The sequence below is a fragment of the Bombina bombina genome, chromosome 6, assembly GCF_027579735.1.
Source record: "Bombina bombina isolate aBomBom1 chromosome 6, aBomBom1.pri, whole genome shotgun sequence".
NCBI classification, from domain to species: domain Eukaryota; kingdom Metazoa; phylum Chordata; class Amphibia; order Anura; family Bombinatoridae; genus Bombina; species Bombina bombina.
Genome location: NC_069504.1, coordinates 224,626,269 through 224,645,074, shown reverse-complemented (window position 1 = coordinate 224,645,074; position 18,806 = coordinate 224,626,269). Strand labels below are relative to the sequence as shown.

The 18,806-nt window shown below is 38.5% G+C and overlaps 1 protein-coding gene across 1 annotated transcript in view; it reads left to right on the top strand.

The window, feature by feature from the left end:
- Nucleotides 1-14,739, top strand: part of RPAP3 (RNA polymerase II associated protein 3) — a 214,134-nt gene extending 199,395 nt beyond the window's left edge. The window contains exons 16-17 of the mRNA XM_053716744.1: nucleotides 12,008-12,108; nucleotides 14,452-14,739. Coding sequence (XP_053572719.1) covers nucleotides 12,008-12,108; nucleotides 14,452-14,537 — 187 coding nt within the window. The 3' untranslated portion in view covers nucleotides 14,538-14,739. The remainder of the gene's footprint in view (nucleotides 1-12,007; nucleotides 12,109-14,451) is intronic.
- The last annotated feature ends 4,067 nt before the right edge of the window (nucleotides 14,740-18,806 follow it).

Sequence of the window (18,806 nt, the reverse complement as noted above, 5' to 3'; positions counted from 1 at the left end):
TTTGATATTAATGAGTTTTTTGGGTTCATTGAGAACATGGTTGTTGTTCAATAATAAAATTAATCCTCAAAAATACAACTTGCCTAATAATTCTGAACTCCCTGTATGTCTTTAGTTATTTTAGCTAGAAGAGCTTTGTGGCTTAAATCTTGGAATGCTGACATGACTTCTAAGTTTAGATTGCTATCTCTTTCTTTCCAAGGTAATAAGTTATTTGGTTCTCAGTTGGATTCGATTATTTCAACTGTCACTGGGGGAAAGGGAGTTTTTTTGCATCAGGATGAAAGACCTAAGGGTAAATCTAAAGCTTCTAACCGTTTTCGTTCCATAAGGAACAGAAACCTAATCCTTCCCCCAAGGAATCGGTTTCCGTTTAAGAAACCAAAGCCAGCCCCCAAGTCCGCATGAAGGTGCAGCCCTCATTCCAGCTCAGCTGGTAGGGGGCAGATTAAGATTTTTCAAGGATATTTGGACAAATTCTGTCCAAAATCAAATGGATTCTGAGTATTGTGTCTCAGGGATATTGAATAGGATTCAGAGTAAGACCTTCTGTGAGAAGATATTTTCTCTCACGCATTCCAGGAAATCCTGTAAAGGCTCAGGCTTTCCTGAAGTGTGTTTCAGAGAAATCATGCCAGTTCCGTTTCAGGAACAGGGTCTGGGGTTTTATTCAAATCTATTCATTGTCCCAAAGAAAGAAAATTCATTCAGACCAGTTCTGGATCTGAAAATGTTGAATCGTTATGTAAGAGTACCAACTTTCAAAATGGTGACTATAAGGACTATTCTGCCTTATGTTCAGCAAGGGCATTATATGTCCACAATAGACTTACAGGATGCATACCTTCATATTCTGATTCATCCAGATCATTATCAGTTTCTGAGATTCTCGTTTCTAGACAAGCATTACCAATTTGTCGCTCTTCCATTTGGCCTAGCGACAGCTCCAAGAATCTTTTTGAAGGTTCTCGGTGCCCTAGAGAACGGGGTATTGCAGTGTTTCCTTATTTGGACAATATCTTGGTACTAGGTCAGTCTTTACATTCTGCAGATTCTCACACAAATCAACTGGTATTGTTTCTTCGAAAACATGGTTGGAGGATCAATTTACTAAAAAGTTTTTTGATTCCTCAGACAAGGGTCACCTTTTTAGGTTTCCAGATAGATTCAGTGTCCATGACTCTGTCTCTAACAGAAAAGAGACGATTAAAATTGGTTTCAGCTTGTTGGAACCTTCAGTCTCAGTCATTCCCTTCAGTAGCTATATGCATGGAAATTTTAGGTCTCATGACTGCAGAATCGGACGCGATCCCCTTTGCTCGTTTTCATATGAGACTTTGTATGCTGAACCAATGGTGCAGGGATTATACAAAGATATCACAATTAATATCCTTAAATCCCAATGTTCGACTATCTCTGACTTGGTGGTTAGATCACAGTCGTATAGTTCTAGGGGCCTCTTTTGTTCGTCCAACCTCGACTGTGATCATAACAGATGCAAGTCTTTCAGGTTGGGGAGCTGTTTGGGGATCTCTGACAGCACAAGGGGTTTAGAAATCTCAAGAGGTGAGATTACCAATCAATATTTTGGAACTCCGTGCGATCTTCAGGGCTCTTCAGATTTGGCCTCTGTTGAAGAGAAAAACGTTCATTTGTTTTCAGACAGACAATATCACAACTGTGGCATTTGTCAATCATCAGGGTGGGACTCAGTCCCCAAGCTATGAAAGAAGTATCCCGGATACTTGCTTGGGCGGAATCCAGTACTTGTCTAATTTCTGCGGTTCATATCCCAGGTATAGACAATTGGGAAGCAGATTATCTCAATTGTCAGACTTTATATCCGGGGGAGTGGTCCCTCCATCCAGATGTGTTTTCTCAGATTGTTCAGATGTGGGGTCTTCCAGAAATATATCTGATGGCTTCTCATCAAAACAAGAAACTTCCCAGGTACCTGTTCAGGTCCAGGGATCCTCAGGCGGAAGCAGTGGATGCATTGACACTTCCTTGGTGTTACCAACCTGCTTATATTTTCCCGCCTCTAGTACTTCTTCCAAGAGTGATCTTTAAAATCATCATGGAGCAATTGTTGTGTTGCTGGTGGCCCCAGCATGGCCTCACAGGGTTTGGTATGCAGATCTTGTGTGGATGTCCAGTTGCCAACCTTGGCCACTTCCATTAAGGCCGGACCTTCTGTCTCAAGGTCCATTTTTCCATCAGGATCTCAAATCATTACATTTGAAAGTATGGAAATTGAACGCCTAATGCTTAGTCATAGAGGTTTCTCTTACTCAGTGATTAATACTATGTTACAGGCTCGTAAATCTGTTTCTAGAAAGATTTATTATCTAGTTTGGAAGACTTATATTTCATGGTGTTCTTCTCATAAATTCTCTTGGCAGTCTTTTAGAATTCAGGAATTTTACAGTTTCTTCAGGATGGTTTGGATACGGGTTTGTCTGCAAGTTCCTTGAAGGGAAATCTCTGCTCTTTCTGTTTTATTTCACAGAAAGATTGCTAAGCTTCCTGACATTCACTGTTTTGTTCATGCTTTGGTTCGTATCAAGCCTGTTGTTAAATCAATCCCTCCTCCTTGGAGTCTTAATTTGGTTTTGAAGGCTTTACAGGCTTCTCCATTTGAGCCTATGCATTATTTGGACATTAAAATACTTTCTTGGAAAGTGTTGTTTCTTTTGGCCATCTCTTCTGCTAGAAGAGTTTCTGAATTATCTGCTCTTTCTTGTGAATCTCCTTTTCTGATTTTTCATCAGGATAAGGCAGTTTTGCAGACTTCATTTAAATTCTTACTTAAGGTTGTGAATTCTAACAACATTAATAGAGAAATTGTTGTTCCTTGTGTCCTAATCCTAAGAATTCTTTGGAGAGATCCTTACATTCTTTGGATGTGGTAAGAGCTCTGAAATATTATGTTGAAGCTACTAAAGATTTCAGGAAAACTTCTAGTCTATTTGTTATCTTTTCTGGTTCTAGGAAAGGTCAGAAGGCTTCTGCCGTTTCCTTGGCATCGTGGTTAAAGCTTTTGATTCATCAAGCGTATTTGGAGTCGTGTCAGGCCCCGCCACAGAGAATTACAGCTCATTCTACTAGGTCAGTCTCCACTTTGTGGGCTTTTAAGAATGAAGCTTAAGTTGATCAGATTTGCAAAGCAGCAACCTGGTCTTCTTTGCATACATTTACTAAATTCTACCGTTTTGATGTATTCGCTTCTTCTGAAGCAGTTTTTGGTAGAAAAGTTCTTCTGGCAGCTGTTTCAGTTTGATTCTTCTGCTTATGTTTTACGTTTTTCCTTTCATTTAAGAGAATAAACTTATATTTTGGGTTGTGGATTAATTTTCTTCAGCAAGAAATGGCTGTTTTTATTTTTATCCCTCCCTCTCTAGTGACTCTTGCGTGGAGTTCCACATCTTGGGTATTGCTATCCCATACGTCACTAGCTCATGGACTCTTGCCTATTACATGAAAGAAAACATAATTTATGTAAGAACTTACCTGCTAAATTCATTTCTTTCATATTGGCAAGAGTCCATGAGGCCCACCCTTTTTTATGGTGGTTATGATTATTTTTTTTAAAGACTCAATGAGTCCACGGATCATCTTAATTACTAATGGGATATTCACCTCCTGGTCAGCAGGAGGAGGCAAAGAGCACCACAACAGAGCTGTTAAATAGCTCCTCCCTTCCCTCCCACTCCAGTCATTCTCTTTGCTTACGTTAGTGATAGGTAAAGTGAGGTGTTAGTAAAAGATTCTTCAATCAAGAGTTTATTATTTTTAAAGTAGTGCAAGATTGGGCTGCTTTGTCCTAGGGTGTAGCCGTTGTCCATATCAGTCTCTTCAGTAGAGCTTTGGTGGCTTTAGAGCAATGGAAACTTGTGGGACATAATTCTCACTGCGCCTCCCATAAATTGTATGCTGCCCTGTTTGTGAAAGTCTGAGGGGAAAATAGACTCATTATTTTTTTATTTCCACAGGACAATGTGAGGGAGAGGACCTCACAAGCCACGTGAGCTGCCTTGCTGCCGGGCAGATTTTTAAGGTAAGTGCTAAGTTTTATTTTCTGGGGATATGTTCACAGAAAAATTGGCACTTTACTACATTTTTGTACAGAAGATGACATGATCTCTAGTAGTGATAGGTCATAGGGCAACTACTGCAGGCACTAGGGACGTGGAGAAGTGGCTCTTATATGCTTAACAACTCCCTACGGCTTTATTATGATCAACAGCCGACTGGGAGATTAGCCTTGTCAACGGTTTATTTTGCTAGCCTTAAGTTATACATGTTTTGGGGCAATTCCTACTCCCGACGGCTTTCTTTACATAATTTAGCCGACCGGGAGGTTTAGCGCTTTAACCGCCATAAGGGTGTTATTTCTGCAGACGGCTCTTGCTTTACAATGTTGAGCTGCCCGGGAGGTTATCTGGATACGCCCACGATGGGCAGAACTAACTACGCGACTTGTTGCGCGCCTTTTCCCCTTAGCCTTATCCGATCCAACGGAGAGAGATGGTGGGTCTCCTCTACTGCGTTATGTCACGCAGCAGAGAGACTTCACGTTCTGTATTATTCCGGTTATTAAGGAGTCCGGATGTTTTTTATTTGTTAGCCTCCCATCTGGTGACAAGAGACTCCATTAGCTGACTTCTTGGAGACATAGAGGACAGAAGATGAGAGATTGTCTGAAGTCAATAATAAGACATGTTTCAGGCTTATTCTATGTAAAAATAAAGCAGTTATCTTATCCCTTAAAGATATAGTAACATACATTATTTTATTAATCTGAGGTCTAGGGATTGTCTGAATGACGTGTTACAGACTTATTTGCTGTAAAAAATAAAGCAGTTATTTTAACACTTAAAGATACAGTAACACCCATTTTTTTATTTATCAATTGGATATTCAGACGGTCCAGGAGGCCCTTCAGCTTGTTTTTTAACATATCTAATGTTAATGGTCTATATGTAAAACTAAATTAAGAAGTCACTCTTAACATTTAAAGACACAGTAGCCCTAGTTAGGGTATTCAATTTTATGTAATCAAAATGTGAATGATAACAGTTTTTCTGTTCCTCATGTATGGCAATTTTTATAGTTCAGAAATAAACCTTTTGTTCAGAGCCAAATTTGTCTCAGATGCTGTTATAAAACAAGATGCATCATGACAATCTCCTATATATTCTGCAGCTTTCTCCTCAAGTGTCCTTAAAACTTAGAGTCCATTCAACCAGTGCCCTGCTCTTCCTCCACAATGACTCCTGGAGTTATCTTGCAATACTTATCTTCCCTTTTGTATTAGTGGGTCTCGGGTGCGTTGTCGGCTTTTCCCATGCTGCAGGGAGAGTGCAAGAGGAAAATTAAACATTCAGTGAGCAAGGTTTCTGTCATGGTGGTTGCTGTCTCAGAGTTCCCCTCCCAGGCATGAGGAAGAGGATACTTCGGTAGCATCTAAGGATAAAATCTCAGTTTCTGACGGTATAATTCCTCCTGCTGATACTGAAATAGTATTTTTCAGGTTTCAGCTAGTACACCTCCATCTGTTTCTTAGGATGTTTTAACTACTCAAGACGACAACGATCATGGTTGTTGTTAATCTTATGAAGTATCAGTTAAGGAATGGGAGAGATCGAGTACCTCTTTGTTTTCCCATTTCCTATATTTGGAGTGTTTACCCATAACAAACTTTTTTTTCAAGGAATCTCGTCAGGCGGTAACCAAGGTGGAAGAGACAATTTCCACGTTAACCGGGAGACCTACTATTCCCATAGAGGATAGTTGTTCCTTTAAGGATACTAGGGATAAGAGATTAGAAGGGTTGTTCAAAAAAATGGCAACCTATGGTTTGTAGTGCTACTGTCACTTACGCGGCAGCATACTGGTTCATACGTTGTCTGGTTTCAATCAGACAGACACTCCCCTCGAAGAGGCCCAGGATAAAATAAAGGCCCTTAAGTCGTCCATCTCTTATCTTATAGATGCTTCCCCTCAGCTTTTTAGCGGGGAGCAAACATTTCAGTCTTACAATATTGATTCTCTTTATGGTTAATTTACCTTTTTCGCTCCTTTTGAGATTTCATGGGAATCCTTCTACTTTTGCCTCTCAGCAGAAGGGAGGTTTTGGCTTCAAGATTATCTGGAGCCAGATGAGAGGTAAGGGTGTCCTTCCTCTGCGTAGGAGACCTCTACAACCTGAGTGATAGTTCCTGTTCCATTTCAGGAATGGGGTCTGGGACTTTATTCTAATCTGGTCGTGGTTCCCAAAAGAGGAGGGAACCTTCAGTCCTATCAAGTTCCTAAGAATACCCTCCTTCTAGATGGAATCTATTTGTTCCATTCTCCTTTGGGTCCAGGGAGGTCAATTTATCACTTTGGTGGATTTAAAGGATGCGTACTTGCATGTTCACATTCATAGGGACTGTCACAGGTTCTACGGTTTGCCTTTCCAGACAAACACTTCCAATTTGTGGCTTTGGTCTTGCCACAGCTTCCAGAATTTTCTCAAAGGTTCTGGGTTTGTTGTTAGCGGTGCTTCGGTTACAGGGAATTGCTGGGGCCCCCTAGCTGGACGACTGTCTAGTCCAGGCGCCATCTTTTCAAACAAAATCCCACACGGACCTTGTGTTATTCTTCATGCGATCTCACGGGTGGAAGGTAGAATTTGGAAAAGTGTTCCTTAGTCCCAAATACAAGGGAACCTTTCTTAGGAACCATAATAGAGTCCTTGTCTATGTAGATTTTTTCTGACAGAAGTCAGGAAATCAAAGATTTTAGATACTTGTCTAGTCCTTCAGTCCACTCCTTGGCCGTCCGTTGGTCAGTGCATGGAGGTAATCGGGCTGATGGTGACGGCAATGGACATCATCCCGTTGGTTCGCTTCGATCTCAGACCTCTACAGTTAAACATGCTGAGGCAATGGAACGGAGATTATGCTGACTTGTCTCCTCGATTACTTCTGGAGCAGGAGACAAGGGATTCTCTACAATGGTGGTTGTCTCTGGATCATCTCTCCCAGGGAACCTGCTTTCGCAGACTATCTTGGGTGATTGTGACAACAGATGCCAACCTTCTAGGGTGGGGAGCAGTCTGGGGCTCTCTAAAGGCTTAGGGAACATGGACTCGGTCGGAGTCTGTTCTACCCAAATGGCTCGTTAGTCTAGGGGTATGATTCTTGCTTAGGATGCGAGAAGTCCTGGGTTCAGATCCCGGACAAACCCAACTTTTATAAACATTCTGGAACTGAGAGCGATCTACAATGCTCTTCTGGCCTGGCCCCTGTTAGCCTCGGTACAGTTTATCAGGGTCCAGTAGGGCAACATAACATCAGTGGCTTACATCAATCATCAGGGAGGAACGAGGAGTTCCTTGGCGATGACAGAGGTATCCAAAATAATTCAGTGGGTGGAGGCCCATTCTTGCTGCCTGTCGGCATTCCACGTCCCAGGAGTGGACAACTGGGAGGCAGATTTCCTGAGCAGGCAGACCTTTCATCCGGGGGAGTGGGAACTCCATCCGGAAGTGTTCTGCAGCATGATTCTCAAGTGAAGTCAGCCGGAATTGGCATTGCAACAGAATGCCAAGCTCCTGAGATACGGGTCGAGATCCAGGGACCCCCAGGCGGAACTGATAGATGCTCTAGCGGCCCCTTGGACCTTCAATCTAACATACCTGTTTTCTCCGTTTGCTCCTCTTCCTAGAGTAATTGCTTGAATCAGACAGGAAAGGGCCACAGTGATCCTCATAGCACCGGCCTGGTCTTGCAGGTTTTGGTATGCAGATCTGGTGGAGATGACATCTCTACCACCTTGGAGACTTCCGTTGAGGAAAGACCTTCTGATTCGGGGGCCCTTCCTTCACCCAAATCTAGTTTCTTTGAAACTGACTGCTTGGAGATTGAACGCTTAATTTTTATCCAAGCGGGGATTTTCCGACTCTGTCATAGAGACCATGATTCAGGCTCGTAAGCCTGTTACTAGAAGGATTTACCATAAGATTTGGCTTAAATATCTCTATTGGTGATAATTCAAAGGCTACTCATTTTTGTCCTTTCTCCAAGAGGGTTTGGAGAAAGGTTTATCGACGAATTCCCTAAAGGGGGCAAATCTCTGCCTTATCTATTTTGTTACACAACTGTCTGGCGGATGTTCTAGATGTACAATCATTCTGTCAGGTCTTGGTCAGGATCAGGCCTGTGTTCAAACCAGTTACTCCTCCATGGAGTCTTAATTTAGTTCTCAAAGTTCTTCAAGGGGCTTCGTTTGAGCCTATGCTTTCCTTAGATATTAAGTTCAAACAAAAATTGGAGACAGTGGGCGCATAAAGCGGGAGGTTATGTAGATATGTATATTCAGATCTCTTAAAGTTTTTCTACCTTGATAATAAATAATTTAAATAATAAATGACCTTGTTAGGGGATTTAAAATAACTATAAATATACCGTGAATGTATTTTCAAAAAGGTTTTATTAGAACACTTTAACCTAAAAAACAAACTAATGTACAATCCAATAATAATCAAATAATAATACTCAATCGTTCCCACCTATAGTTGTTCATACAGCCATTCACACTCTCATAAAAGATTATGCTTTAATTGATAAAAAATATCACAATAGCTAAAAAGTATCACTTCACGCTAATGATAAGTGTTAACACACTCCACATAAAACACCTTCTGGTTACCAAATATACAACGATTGGCTTATATTAAAATGTCCCCTTTTCAGAAATAGGAAACTACAGCTTTAAGTGTCTGTTTCTTCAAAAGTTTTGATACTGGGTATATAACTGACCCGCTACAGCAGGGTTAAATGCAGAGTGAATAGTCTCTCCCAAGGAAAGTTCCCAAATGCAAATAGCTAACAGCGTCTGTATTATAACCAGCGCTGTTTAAAATCACTTGGTCCTCTCTTCACACTTTTTCAAAGTTCTACAAATTTGACACTTTTGCCTCGGCTGAGGCCGCTTTTGGGAGAAAGGTTCTTCAAGCAGTGGTGCCTTCCGTTTAGGTTCCCTGTCTTGTCCCTCCCGTATCAGCTGTGTACTCTAGCTTGGGTATTGAATCCCATTACTAATTATGATGATCCATGGAATTATCGTGTCTTAAAAAAAGAAAAGAAAATTTATGCTTACCTGATACATTTATTTCTTTTTTGACACGATGAGTCCATGGCCCGCCCTGTTCTTTTAGACAGGTTGTGGGTTATTGTAAACTTCAGACACGTCTGCACCTTGGCTTTTCCTTTTCTCTTCCTAACTTCGGTCGAATGACTGGAATGGGAGGGAAGGGAGGAGCTATTTAACAGCTCTGCTGTGGTGCTCTTTTCCCCCTCCTGCTGACCAGGAGGTGAATATCTCATTAGTAATTAAGATGATCCGTGGACTCATCGTGTCAAATAAATTTATCAGGTAAGAATAAATTTTCTTTTTTTGTATAAAGCACAATTAATTCCAATTTCCTTTGTTGATTCTTTTTACTCCTTTCTTTATCAGCCCACATTCGTTAAACTGAATTGTGGGTGTGGTGAGGGGTGTATTTATAGGCATTTTGAGGTTTGGGAAACTTTGCCCCTCCTGGTAGGATTGTATATCCCATACGTAACTAGCTCATGGACTCTTGCCAATATGAAAGAAATGAAGAAATTTATCAGGTAAGTTCTTACGTAAATTATGTTTTTGGTATATTTCATGCCACCATTTCACCGCCAAAAGCGATCAAATAAAAAAAATCGTTATCGTTGCAATTATGGCACAAATGGTTGTAAATGCTTCTCTGGAAACCCATTTGTTCAAAAATAGCAGACATTTATGGCTTTGGCATTACTTTTTGGTAATTAGAAGGCAGCTAAATGCTGCTGCGCACCACACTTGCATTATGCCCAGCAGTGACAGGGTTAATTAGGTAGCTTGTAGGGAGCTTGAAGGGTTAATTTTAGCTTTAGTGTAAAGATCAGCCTCCCACCTGACACATCCCACCCCTGATCCCTCTCAAACAGCTCTCCCCCACCCCACAAATGTCCCTGCCATCTTAAGTACTGGAAGAAAGTCTGCCAGTATAAAAAAAAAAAGTTTGTGTTTGATTAAAAATAAAAATAAATTAAATTATATATTTTCTGCAGTGTAGGATGCCCTCTTACCACCCAACCTCCCTGAGCCCCCCCAGCTCTCTAACCCTCTCACTATTCGGTGCCATTTTGGGTACTGGCAGCTGTCTGTCAGTACCCACTTTTCAAAATAATGTGCCCTTTTTTATATAAATTTTTATTTTTCTGTAGTGTAGCTGCCCCCCTCCCCCTCTCCCAGATCCATTTTATAAAACATAATTTCCTACCTCCCTCTCCCAACACCCGCTCCCACCAAGACTTAAATGTACATATTAGTGCAGATCCCCGCACGCACCAGGGACTGATCCGACAGGAAGTGATCCAGCGATAGGCCACCCACCCGCCTCCCTGCAGCTGCTCCCCCCCCACCAACGATATGCACCATCGCTGGCCGATGCAGAGAGGGTCACAGAGTGGTTCTCTCTGCATCAGTGTTTGAAAAAAGGTATTGCAGTGATGCCTCAATATCGAGGCATCACGGCAATACCTTGAAAGCGATCAGTATCGCTTCCAGCCGCTTTAAACCCTTAACAACGTACAGGGTACGTTGTTGGTCTTTAAAGACTAGTTTGTGTATGACGTACCCTGTACGACGTGTCGTTAAGGAGTTAATAATACATTAACTGAATTAAAGTCTCTCTCTGATTTTTGCTCATAGCAGTTTTAATGCATGACCACTAAAAAATAGTGTGCTTTAAGTGTGCTTTAATCCTGTTAAGTACTCTGTCTAAACTAGCTAGACTTAATTTCCATATTTAAAAGAAATTTAAGGAATGTGCTCCCGTTTATCAGGCTAATTAACCGAATTGCTTGAGATTTTTTTTATCCTTTTAAAAAATTGAAATAATTTTATCTTCATAAAATTAAAAGGCTTTTCCCAAGCTTCATCTGTTGTTTCTTTCTATCTTTTTTGGGAATGTTCTAAGCTTTATCATTTTTATTTTCTCTACAGTTTTATTTCTTGTATTAATTTGCTGATTTTCATGGCTAGTAAGTTATGTTTTAGGCTGATATTCCCAGTCTTCTCAGATAAATTAGCCCTATATTAAACTGATAAATTATTTGTATGCAATGCCCTTGTAAATATTTTGGGTCTGCTCATCAATGCTACACCTTTTAGAGCTTTCACAGGACAAGCTTATTTTGTTGGAATGAGTGAACATTTCTAGACAGAGATAGATAGCATACGTTGAACTTCATACTGTCTAAATTAAAGCTTGGCATAGTGTCACTCTGGAATTAAAGGGATATTCCGGTCAAAATTTAAATGCACATAGATGAATTACATAATTGAATAGAAACCTATTTGCAATATACATGTATTGTCAAATATGCTTCTTGTAAAAGTTATCACTATTTTTTTTTGTGTTAACATTTTTCTCTGTATGTGCACTTGAAGGATAGATGTATATTCTTAGCGCACCATCATTTTAAATATTGTAGCTGCTCAGAGTGCCAATGGGGCTTGTATCATGTCAACAAATTGAGTAATTACCAGATGATACAAGCACCTTAAGCTCTCTGAGATAGTGCTGTGTTTCAAATGCTGGTGCACGGTGCATACTTAAATACACATTTAAACCAGCTATAGCTTTTATTTGAAGCATTTTTGCTAATACACGTATATTACAAAAATGCTTCTATTTAAAACTGTAATGCATACATGTGGATTCCAGTTTTGGCTGGAATGTCCCTTTAAATTATATCAACTATCTTCTCTTTTTTTGGTTTGAATTTTGGTAAATTACTAAATATCATATTTGCATTTCATTTTTGGTTTAAATGTTTTTTGGTGTCTTTTTTTTTTTCCCTCAATGAATAATGAATTGAAATGTATGTTTTATGACTATTATTTAAAATACTCTTCTTCCTTTGTTTTCCTTGTTAAGGAGAGAAAGTGTAGCTCTTATTCTTGAAATCCTAAAAAGGCTTTCAGAGCTCAGACGATTTGATATGGTGGTAATGTTCTTATCCGAATCTGAAAAAGAACGTAAGTACTGTATTAGTTTTTGCACATGAATGTTAAAGGTTTTTTTGACTGAATATTTGAGTGAGAAGAGTTGATTTTTTCAGTGCGCTACAATAGGAAAATGTGCAGTGCATGTCTCAGTGCATTAAAATTGGCAACTGTGCATAGAGTTGAAACACTCAGATATTTACCTACTGTAATAGTACCCCAGCATTAATTTTTTTTATTTCATTAATAGTACAACAAATACTTTAAACTTCACTTTTTATAGATTTGTTTTATTTTGCTTAGCAATCATGTTATAAGTGTCTTTTTTTTTTTTTTTAATTATGAAGCTATAGTGATTTTAATCTGGCTTGTGTTGGCAAGCAGTAGTAGCAATCAAATAGTTTAGTTTACTTTTTTCTTTAAATAACTATTCACTTTGTTGCTGGGAATCACATAGCATCTCACTATGCATCAGGTTAGTAGTGACATTTATTAGGTTTCATTTTTGAGTCTAGACAAGAAATAAGTCCGCCACAGTTAAACTATTTGAGCTGTTTGGGAAAAGACCTTGTAAGTTATGTAACGCAGGTGACTTAACTTTTATGTGGAATTTTGCTCAGAGGTCTGACAAACAAGTTGTTGTTTTTTTTTTTTAGTTATACTGTATATAAACCAGTATTTCTCAGATTATGCATGTGATCAGGAGGTTTAAAACCATGCTGTCCCATTATGAAGAAATTTGCACATTTGGCCCATGATTTAATGTTAGTAGCTCTGAATGCTATTCCACTTGTCTGGTTCTACATGATATTATCTTTATCCTTTCTAGCCCAGTGGGTCTTACTATCCCCTTCAACAGTATTTGTAAATCTCACCATACAGTGGTCTTCCTTACTAGTAAGAGGAAAACCATTTTACTGAAGGATATTTCTAGAGTCCATGTATAATATGATCACGACAGGTGCAGGTCTGTCTGGTTGAGGTGCAGTTTGGAATCGTCTCAAAGCTTAAACAGGCGACTAGAATTATAGGTCACATCCAGTCTTGGGACAGTTTTGTGAGCAGCCCAGCAGCCCAGCAGTGAAATAGTTCATTATAGCAATTAGCAAACACTGCAAAAGGCAGACTGCAAGGTGTGGTTCCCTTATTAACAGTGATGCACCGAAATGGAAATTCTGGACCGAATCCTAAAATCCAGGATGCACTTAGCCCAAAACCAAAACCAAAAATTGCCTTTTTTTTTCCAAATTATTTTAAAATATTTTTTTATTTTTTGCATAATTAGACTATTTTATGAATGAATCTGAATTGAAAACCTGCAAGCCAAATAAAATAAAATAACCACACTTTTTTTGAACGTAACACACTAAAATTGGACAAAAATATCTTAAAACAATAATATGCTACAAAATAATTTTACCAAGAAAAAAAAAGCAGGCAAAAAATAATACCATTTTCAGCCATAATGTTTCAGCGACCAAATTTCGGTGCATCCCTACTTAAAACAATATTAAATATCAATATACTGTATTATTCTTTATTTAGTTCTAGGTAACAGAATCAGATTTAACAGTTGTTGTTTTTTTACCAATTATCCAAATAAAGTATAGTCCTAGAAAACTATTATTATATGAGAAACAGTAAGTCAAGAAATGAACTCAAACAGCAGCTCTAGGCTAGCATCAAATTTGAAATATGCTACACAATAATTTTACCGAAAATAACAGGCAAGAAAAACGAAATAGCCAAAAATGCCATTTTCGGCCGAAACGTTTCTGCGGAAGAAATTTCGGTGCATCCCTACTTATTAACTTTCACTGCTGGACTGCTCACAAAACTGGCCTTAGAGGGAACAGTGATCACATCCAAGTTCTCCATTGTTGCATCTCAGATTCTATATAAATCAAGAAGATCTGAAAGTGCTGGACTGGCAGCTTGGTTGTATTCTAAATATCTAAAATGATCAATCTTTCTGAATTAACCCCTTTACTAGAAGCATTTTTGCTAATGAAAGTATATTGGGAAATGCTTCTATTTAAAATTAAAATGCACCCATGTACATTTCAATTTTAAATATATTTTTAACTATTTTAGGGGGAAAATATTCATATTCATAAATGGTACTCTTTCATATGCATAATATAATAGTTGTAATTTTCATATTCATGATAGAATATTTTTTGTTTTATGCTTTTTATTTAATATTATAATAAAAAATAGTATAACCTTGTGTAACTAATCCTGTTACTAATGTTTTGTGTCTTTACCATTTTAATTACAATGGTAAGGAACAAAAAAAAGCATTTTAGCAAAAAGCTATTTTAAAATTAAATCTCTTTGTTACTGAAAGTGTGTGTTTTCTAAACATTTTTACAGATGTCCTTGCCTTATTTGCTCACATTGAACAGTCACAGGAAACAGACAAGACTTTTAATGCTCTGAAGAAAAAATATGGACTTTGAGTATTATGTTGATAAACTGAAAAATGTTGGATGAGCCAAAACAGTAATATGATGTCAGGAGCATCTTGAAGTTAAGATCGTTTTTATAAATTAATGTACATTATTGAGAACTGAAAATGTTAATGAAAAATATTTTTTTCCTCTTTCTGTCACCATGTTAAAGTTGACTGAAAGTCCACAAAATAAAATAATCTTTCTTACATACTTGTGAGACAGTACCTTATATCAGAAAATATAGCAGTAGTTTCTCCTACGACTCGCTTGCAGGGGTTATGATCGAGATGAAATCTCAAAGGAAACAAAGAACACAATAGTGTGATATCTTCACAACGAAAGCCCAGAACTAAATGAAATGTACTCACAAGCGCTTAAAGAGAAATTAAGCCTTTATTGGATCGTCCATCGACTGTGCAGACAGCGTCAAGTGTAAAAAAAAAACTCAGAGTATTATAAAAACAGCTTTAAAAAAAAAAAAAAAAGGATAAAAACACAGCTTGCCTGTAAAATGCTCAACGCGTTTCAGTAGCTCACAACTGCCTTTTTCAAGAGCAAATTACCTATAAAGTAAAAGAGCTGACCTTTTGTGTATAAAGCTACACAAAGACTAATATCTTCTAACTGTGATAAACCTGTATCATTCCTGCTCTGCATAGGGATTCAGTTTGTCATAACCAGAATCATTACAGTTTCATGCAAAGGTTTGGGGAAAGTCATCACACAAGGTGAAGCAATTTCAAATGGGTTAGTTCTGAATAGCATGAGGTTTTCACATAAAGGTTAAAACAACATTATAGTTGAATGAGCTGGCAAGCCAGTATAATGTGAGACTGAAGAATCCATTAAACATGTAAACAATATATTTTTATATAAATAAAATCTGAATGAGCAAGTTACGCTTACACATGTGAAAAAAAGCCTACAGTTATATACGCACTGAATCCAGCTGCAGATAAGATAAGCAGATTACTTCCCAAACTTACATATCATTAAAGGGACATACAACTCAAAATTTATTTCATGATTCAGACATAGCACACAGTTTTAAACAACTTTCTTATTTACTTCTATTATAAAATGTTCTTTGTTCTCTTGGTATATTTTTGTTGAAAAGCAAGGATGTATCTAAGGGGCATGCAAATGTCTGGAGCACTATATGGCAGCAGTTTTGCAAGAATGTTATCCATCTGCGAGAGCACTAAATGGCAGCACTGTTTCCTGACACCTACCTAGGTATCTCCTCAATAAAAAATACCATGGGAACTAAGCACATTTCATAATAGAAGTACATTGGAAACTTTTTAAAAGTTGTATGCTTTGTCTGAATAATAAAAGAACATTTTTGGGTTTCATATCCCTTTAAGTATACTGCTAGTTAACCTTTATTTTAGTAAGAATTAGATTAGTATAGGACCACAGCAATGTGCAGTGCAAAATGTAGCATGACCTGTCACTTAATCCTTCATAATGTGGTGCAAAAAGCTTAAGATTTCAGACAGGAACTTATATTTTGTGAAAGCAGGGTGTCATAAACAAAGCTGCAGAGAATAATACGTTGAGGGCCCCCAATGAGGCAAAACAGTAACATGTGCCTATGAGACAAACTGTATACCTAAGAATATGCAGGGGTAAATCCATATTATATTATTAATAAACCATGCAAAATATTGCCTCTCACCAATGAAAACTTGTGGTTCCACTTTTTTAGGTGCTATAAGATCCCTCTTTACTCACTTGGTTCTGCAGGATGACCCAATACTTCACTAAACTACATTTTGGGATAATGTGTTCTGTGTTTTAGCCTATTTCTGATAAAATGTTGTGTGTTGTTTTGAAGTCCAATATACCTTCACCTGATGAGGTCCAACATACCTTCACCTGATGAGGTCCAACATACCTTCACCTGATGAGGTCCAACATACCTTCACCTGATAAGGTCCCAACATACCTTCACCTGATAAGGTCCCAACATACCTTCACCTGATGAGGTCCAACATACCTTCACCTGATGAGGTCCAACATACCTTCACCTGATGAGGTCCAACATACCTTCACCTGATGAGGTCCAACATACCTTCACCTGATGAGGTCCAACATACCTTCACCTGATGAGGTCCAACATACCTTCACCTGATGAGGTCCAACATACCTTCACCTGATGAGGTCCAACATACCTTCACCTGATGAGGTCCAACATACCTTCACCTGATGAGGTCCAACATACCTTCACCTGATGAGGTCCAACATACCTTCACCTGATGAGGTCCAACATACCTTCACCTGATGAGGTCCAACATACCTTCACCTGATGAGGTCCAACATACCTTCACCTGATGAGGTCCAACATACCTTCACCTGATAAGGTCCAACATACCTTCACCTGATGAGGTCCAACATACCTTCACCTGATGAGGTCCAACATACCTTCACCTGATGATGAGGTTGGTTGGCATTTTGTAAAGAGCTTGACCTTGCTCTCCCTCCACTTATTAAAGGGACATAAAACCCAAAACAATAAAATTTTAAACAACTTTCTAATTTACTTCTATTATCTAATCTGTTTCATTCTCTTCATATCATTTGCTGAAGGAGCAGCAATGTACTAATGGTTTCTAACTGAACACATGGGTGAGCCAATCACAATCAATATATATATGCAGCCACCAATCAGAAGCTAGAACCTAGGTTCTTTGCTGCTCCTGAGCTTGCCTAGATAAACCTTTCAGCAAATGATAACAAGAGAAGGAAGCAAATTAAATAATAGAAGTAAATTGGAAAGTTGTTTAAAATTGTATTCTCTATCTGAATCATGAAAGAAAATGTTGGGGTTTCATGTCCCTTTAACATGCTCCACATTTACGAGCCATTTCCTTCTACATCGGCTGTTGTTAATCCCTTAAGGACCGTGAATTTCAGAGAAAAACTTGCCCAAAAAAACTGAGACTTTTTAGCATTTTTTCTATCACTCCATTTAAACAGAACTAGAGATATTTTTTTTTATTTATTTACCTTGTGACAGAATTCCTCTTGTTTCCTGTCTTCGGACTTTAGACTGCCGCACAGTCTTTTAGGGAATAAGTTTACACACACACAGTAATGGAGTTCAAGTGGACACACAGAAATGGAGTTCAAGCAGCAGTCTGCCTGTTTATTTTGCACGTCACAGACAGTTCAAATGAAAACAGCAGCAAAATATAAAAGAAACTCCTGCTTGTCTAGGCACTAACTAAACATACAACAACAGTGTCTAACTACTAGTGTCAGTCAGCTAGTCTAGAACTGACAAAACTAACATAAAACAAAGTTAAAGGCAAAAGATGTACCTTAATGTATAGGGCCTTCAGACAGCTGCTCCTTTTTCCTGCAATGAGGAAGTGAAGGCCCTGAACTAACTCAGACCTCAGGCTTTATAGCAGCATGATTACACACCTGTGTGCTGCTGCAGTGTCTGAGCTGCAAATCCTGCACTAGAACCTAAAGTAACCAAACTATGTGACAGAACCCTTTTCCTCACATACCTGCCTTCTATGACAAAACCATGGGATCTGTCACAACAATATATATATATTTTATAGTGGACAACCTTAGATATTTATCTATGCCCATTTTGGTATATTTCATGCCACCATTTCGCTGCCAAAATTGATCATATTGAAACTTTTTCACAAACTTTGGGTTTCTCACTGAAATTATTTACTTACTGCTTGTGCAATCATGAGGCAAATTGATTTCAGAAACAGCAGACATGCATGGCTTTGCCATTGTTTTTGGCAATTTGGATGTTGCTTATTGCAGCTGTGCTCCACATTTCTGTAATTCCAGGTAGTGAAGGGGTTAATCAAGTAGCTTGTAAGGTTATTTTTAGCTGTAGTGTAAAATACCCTCGCAACTCCCACCCCTGATCCCTACCTGATCCTCCCAAACAACTCCCTCACTACCATCTTTAGAACTGTCAGAGTCTACCAGCATGCAGTTTAGGGATAGTCATATATTTTTTTTAATTTCTGGAGTGTAGAGGACCCTCCTCACAGCACCCTCAAAAGAACTCTCTAACACACACCCCCCCCTCACTAGATGCAGACATCTTATGTACTTGCAGACAGTACCTAGTTTGTAGTATATATATATATATATATATATATACTGTATATATATATGTATATATATATATATGTATATATATATACTGTATATATATATATATAGGGAGTGCAGAATTATTAGGCAAGTTGTATTTTTGAGGATTAATTTTATTATTGAACAACAACCATG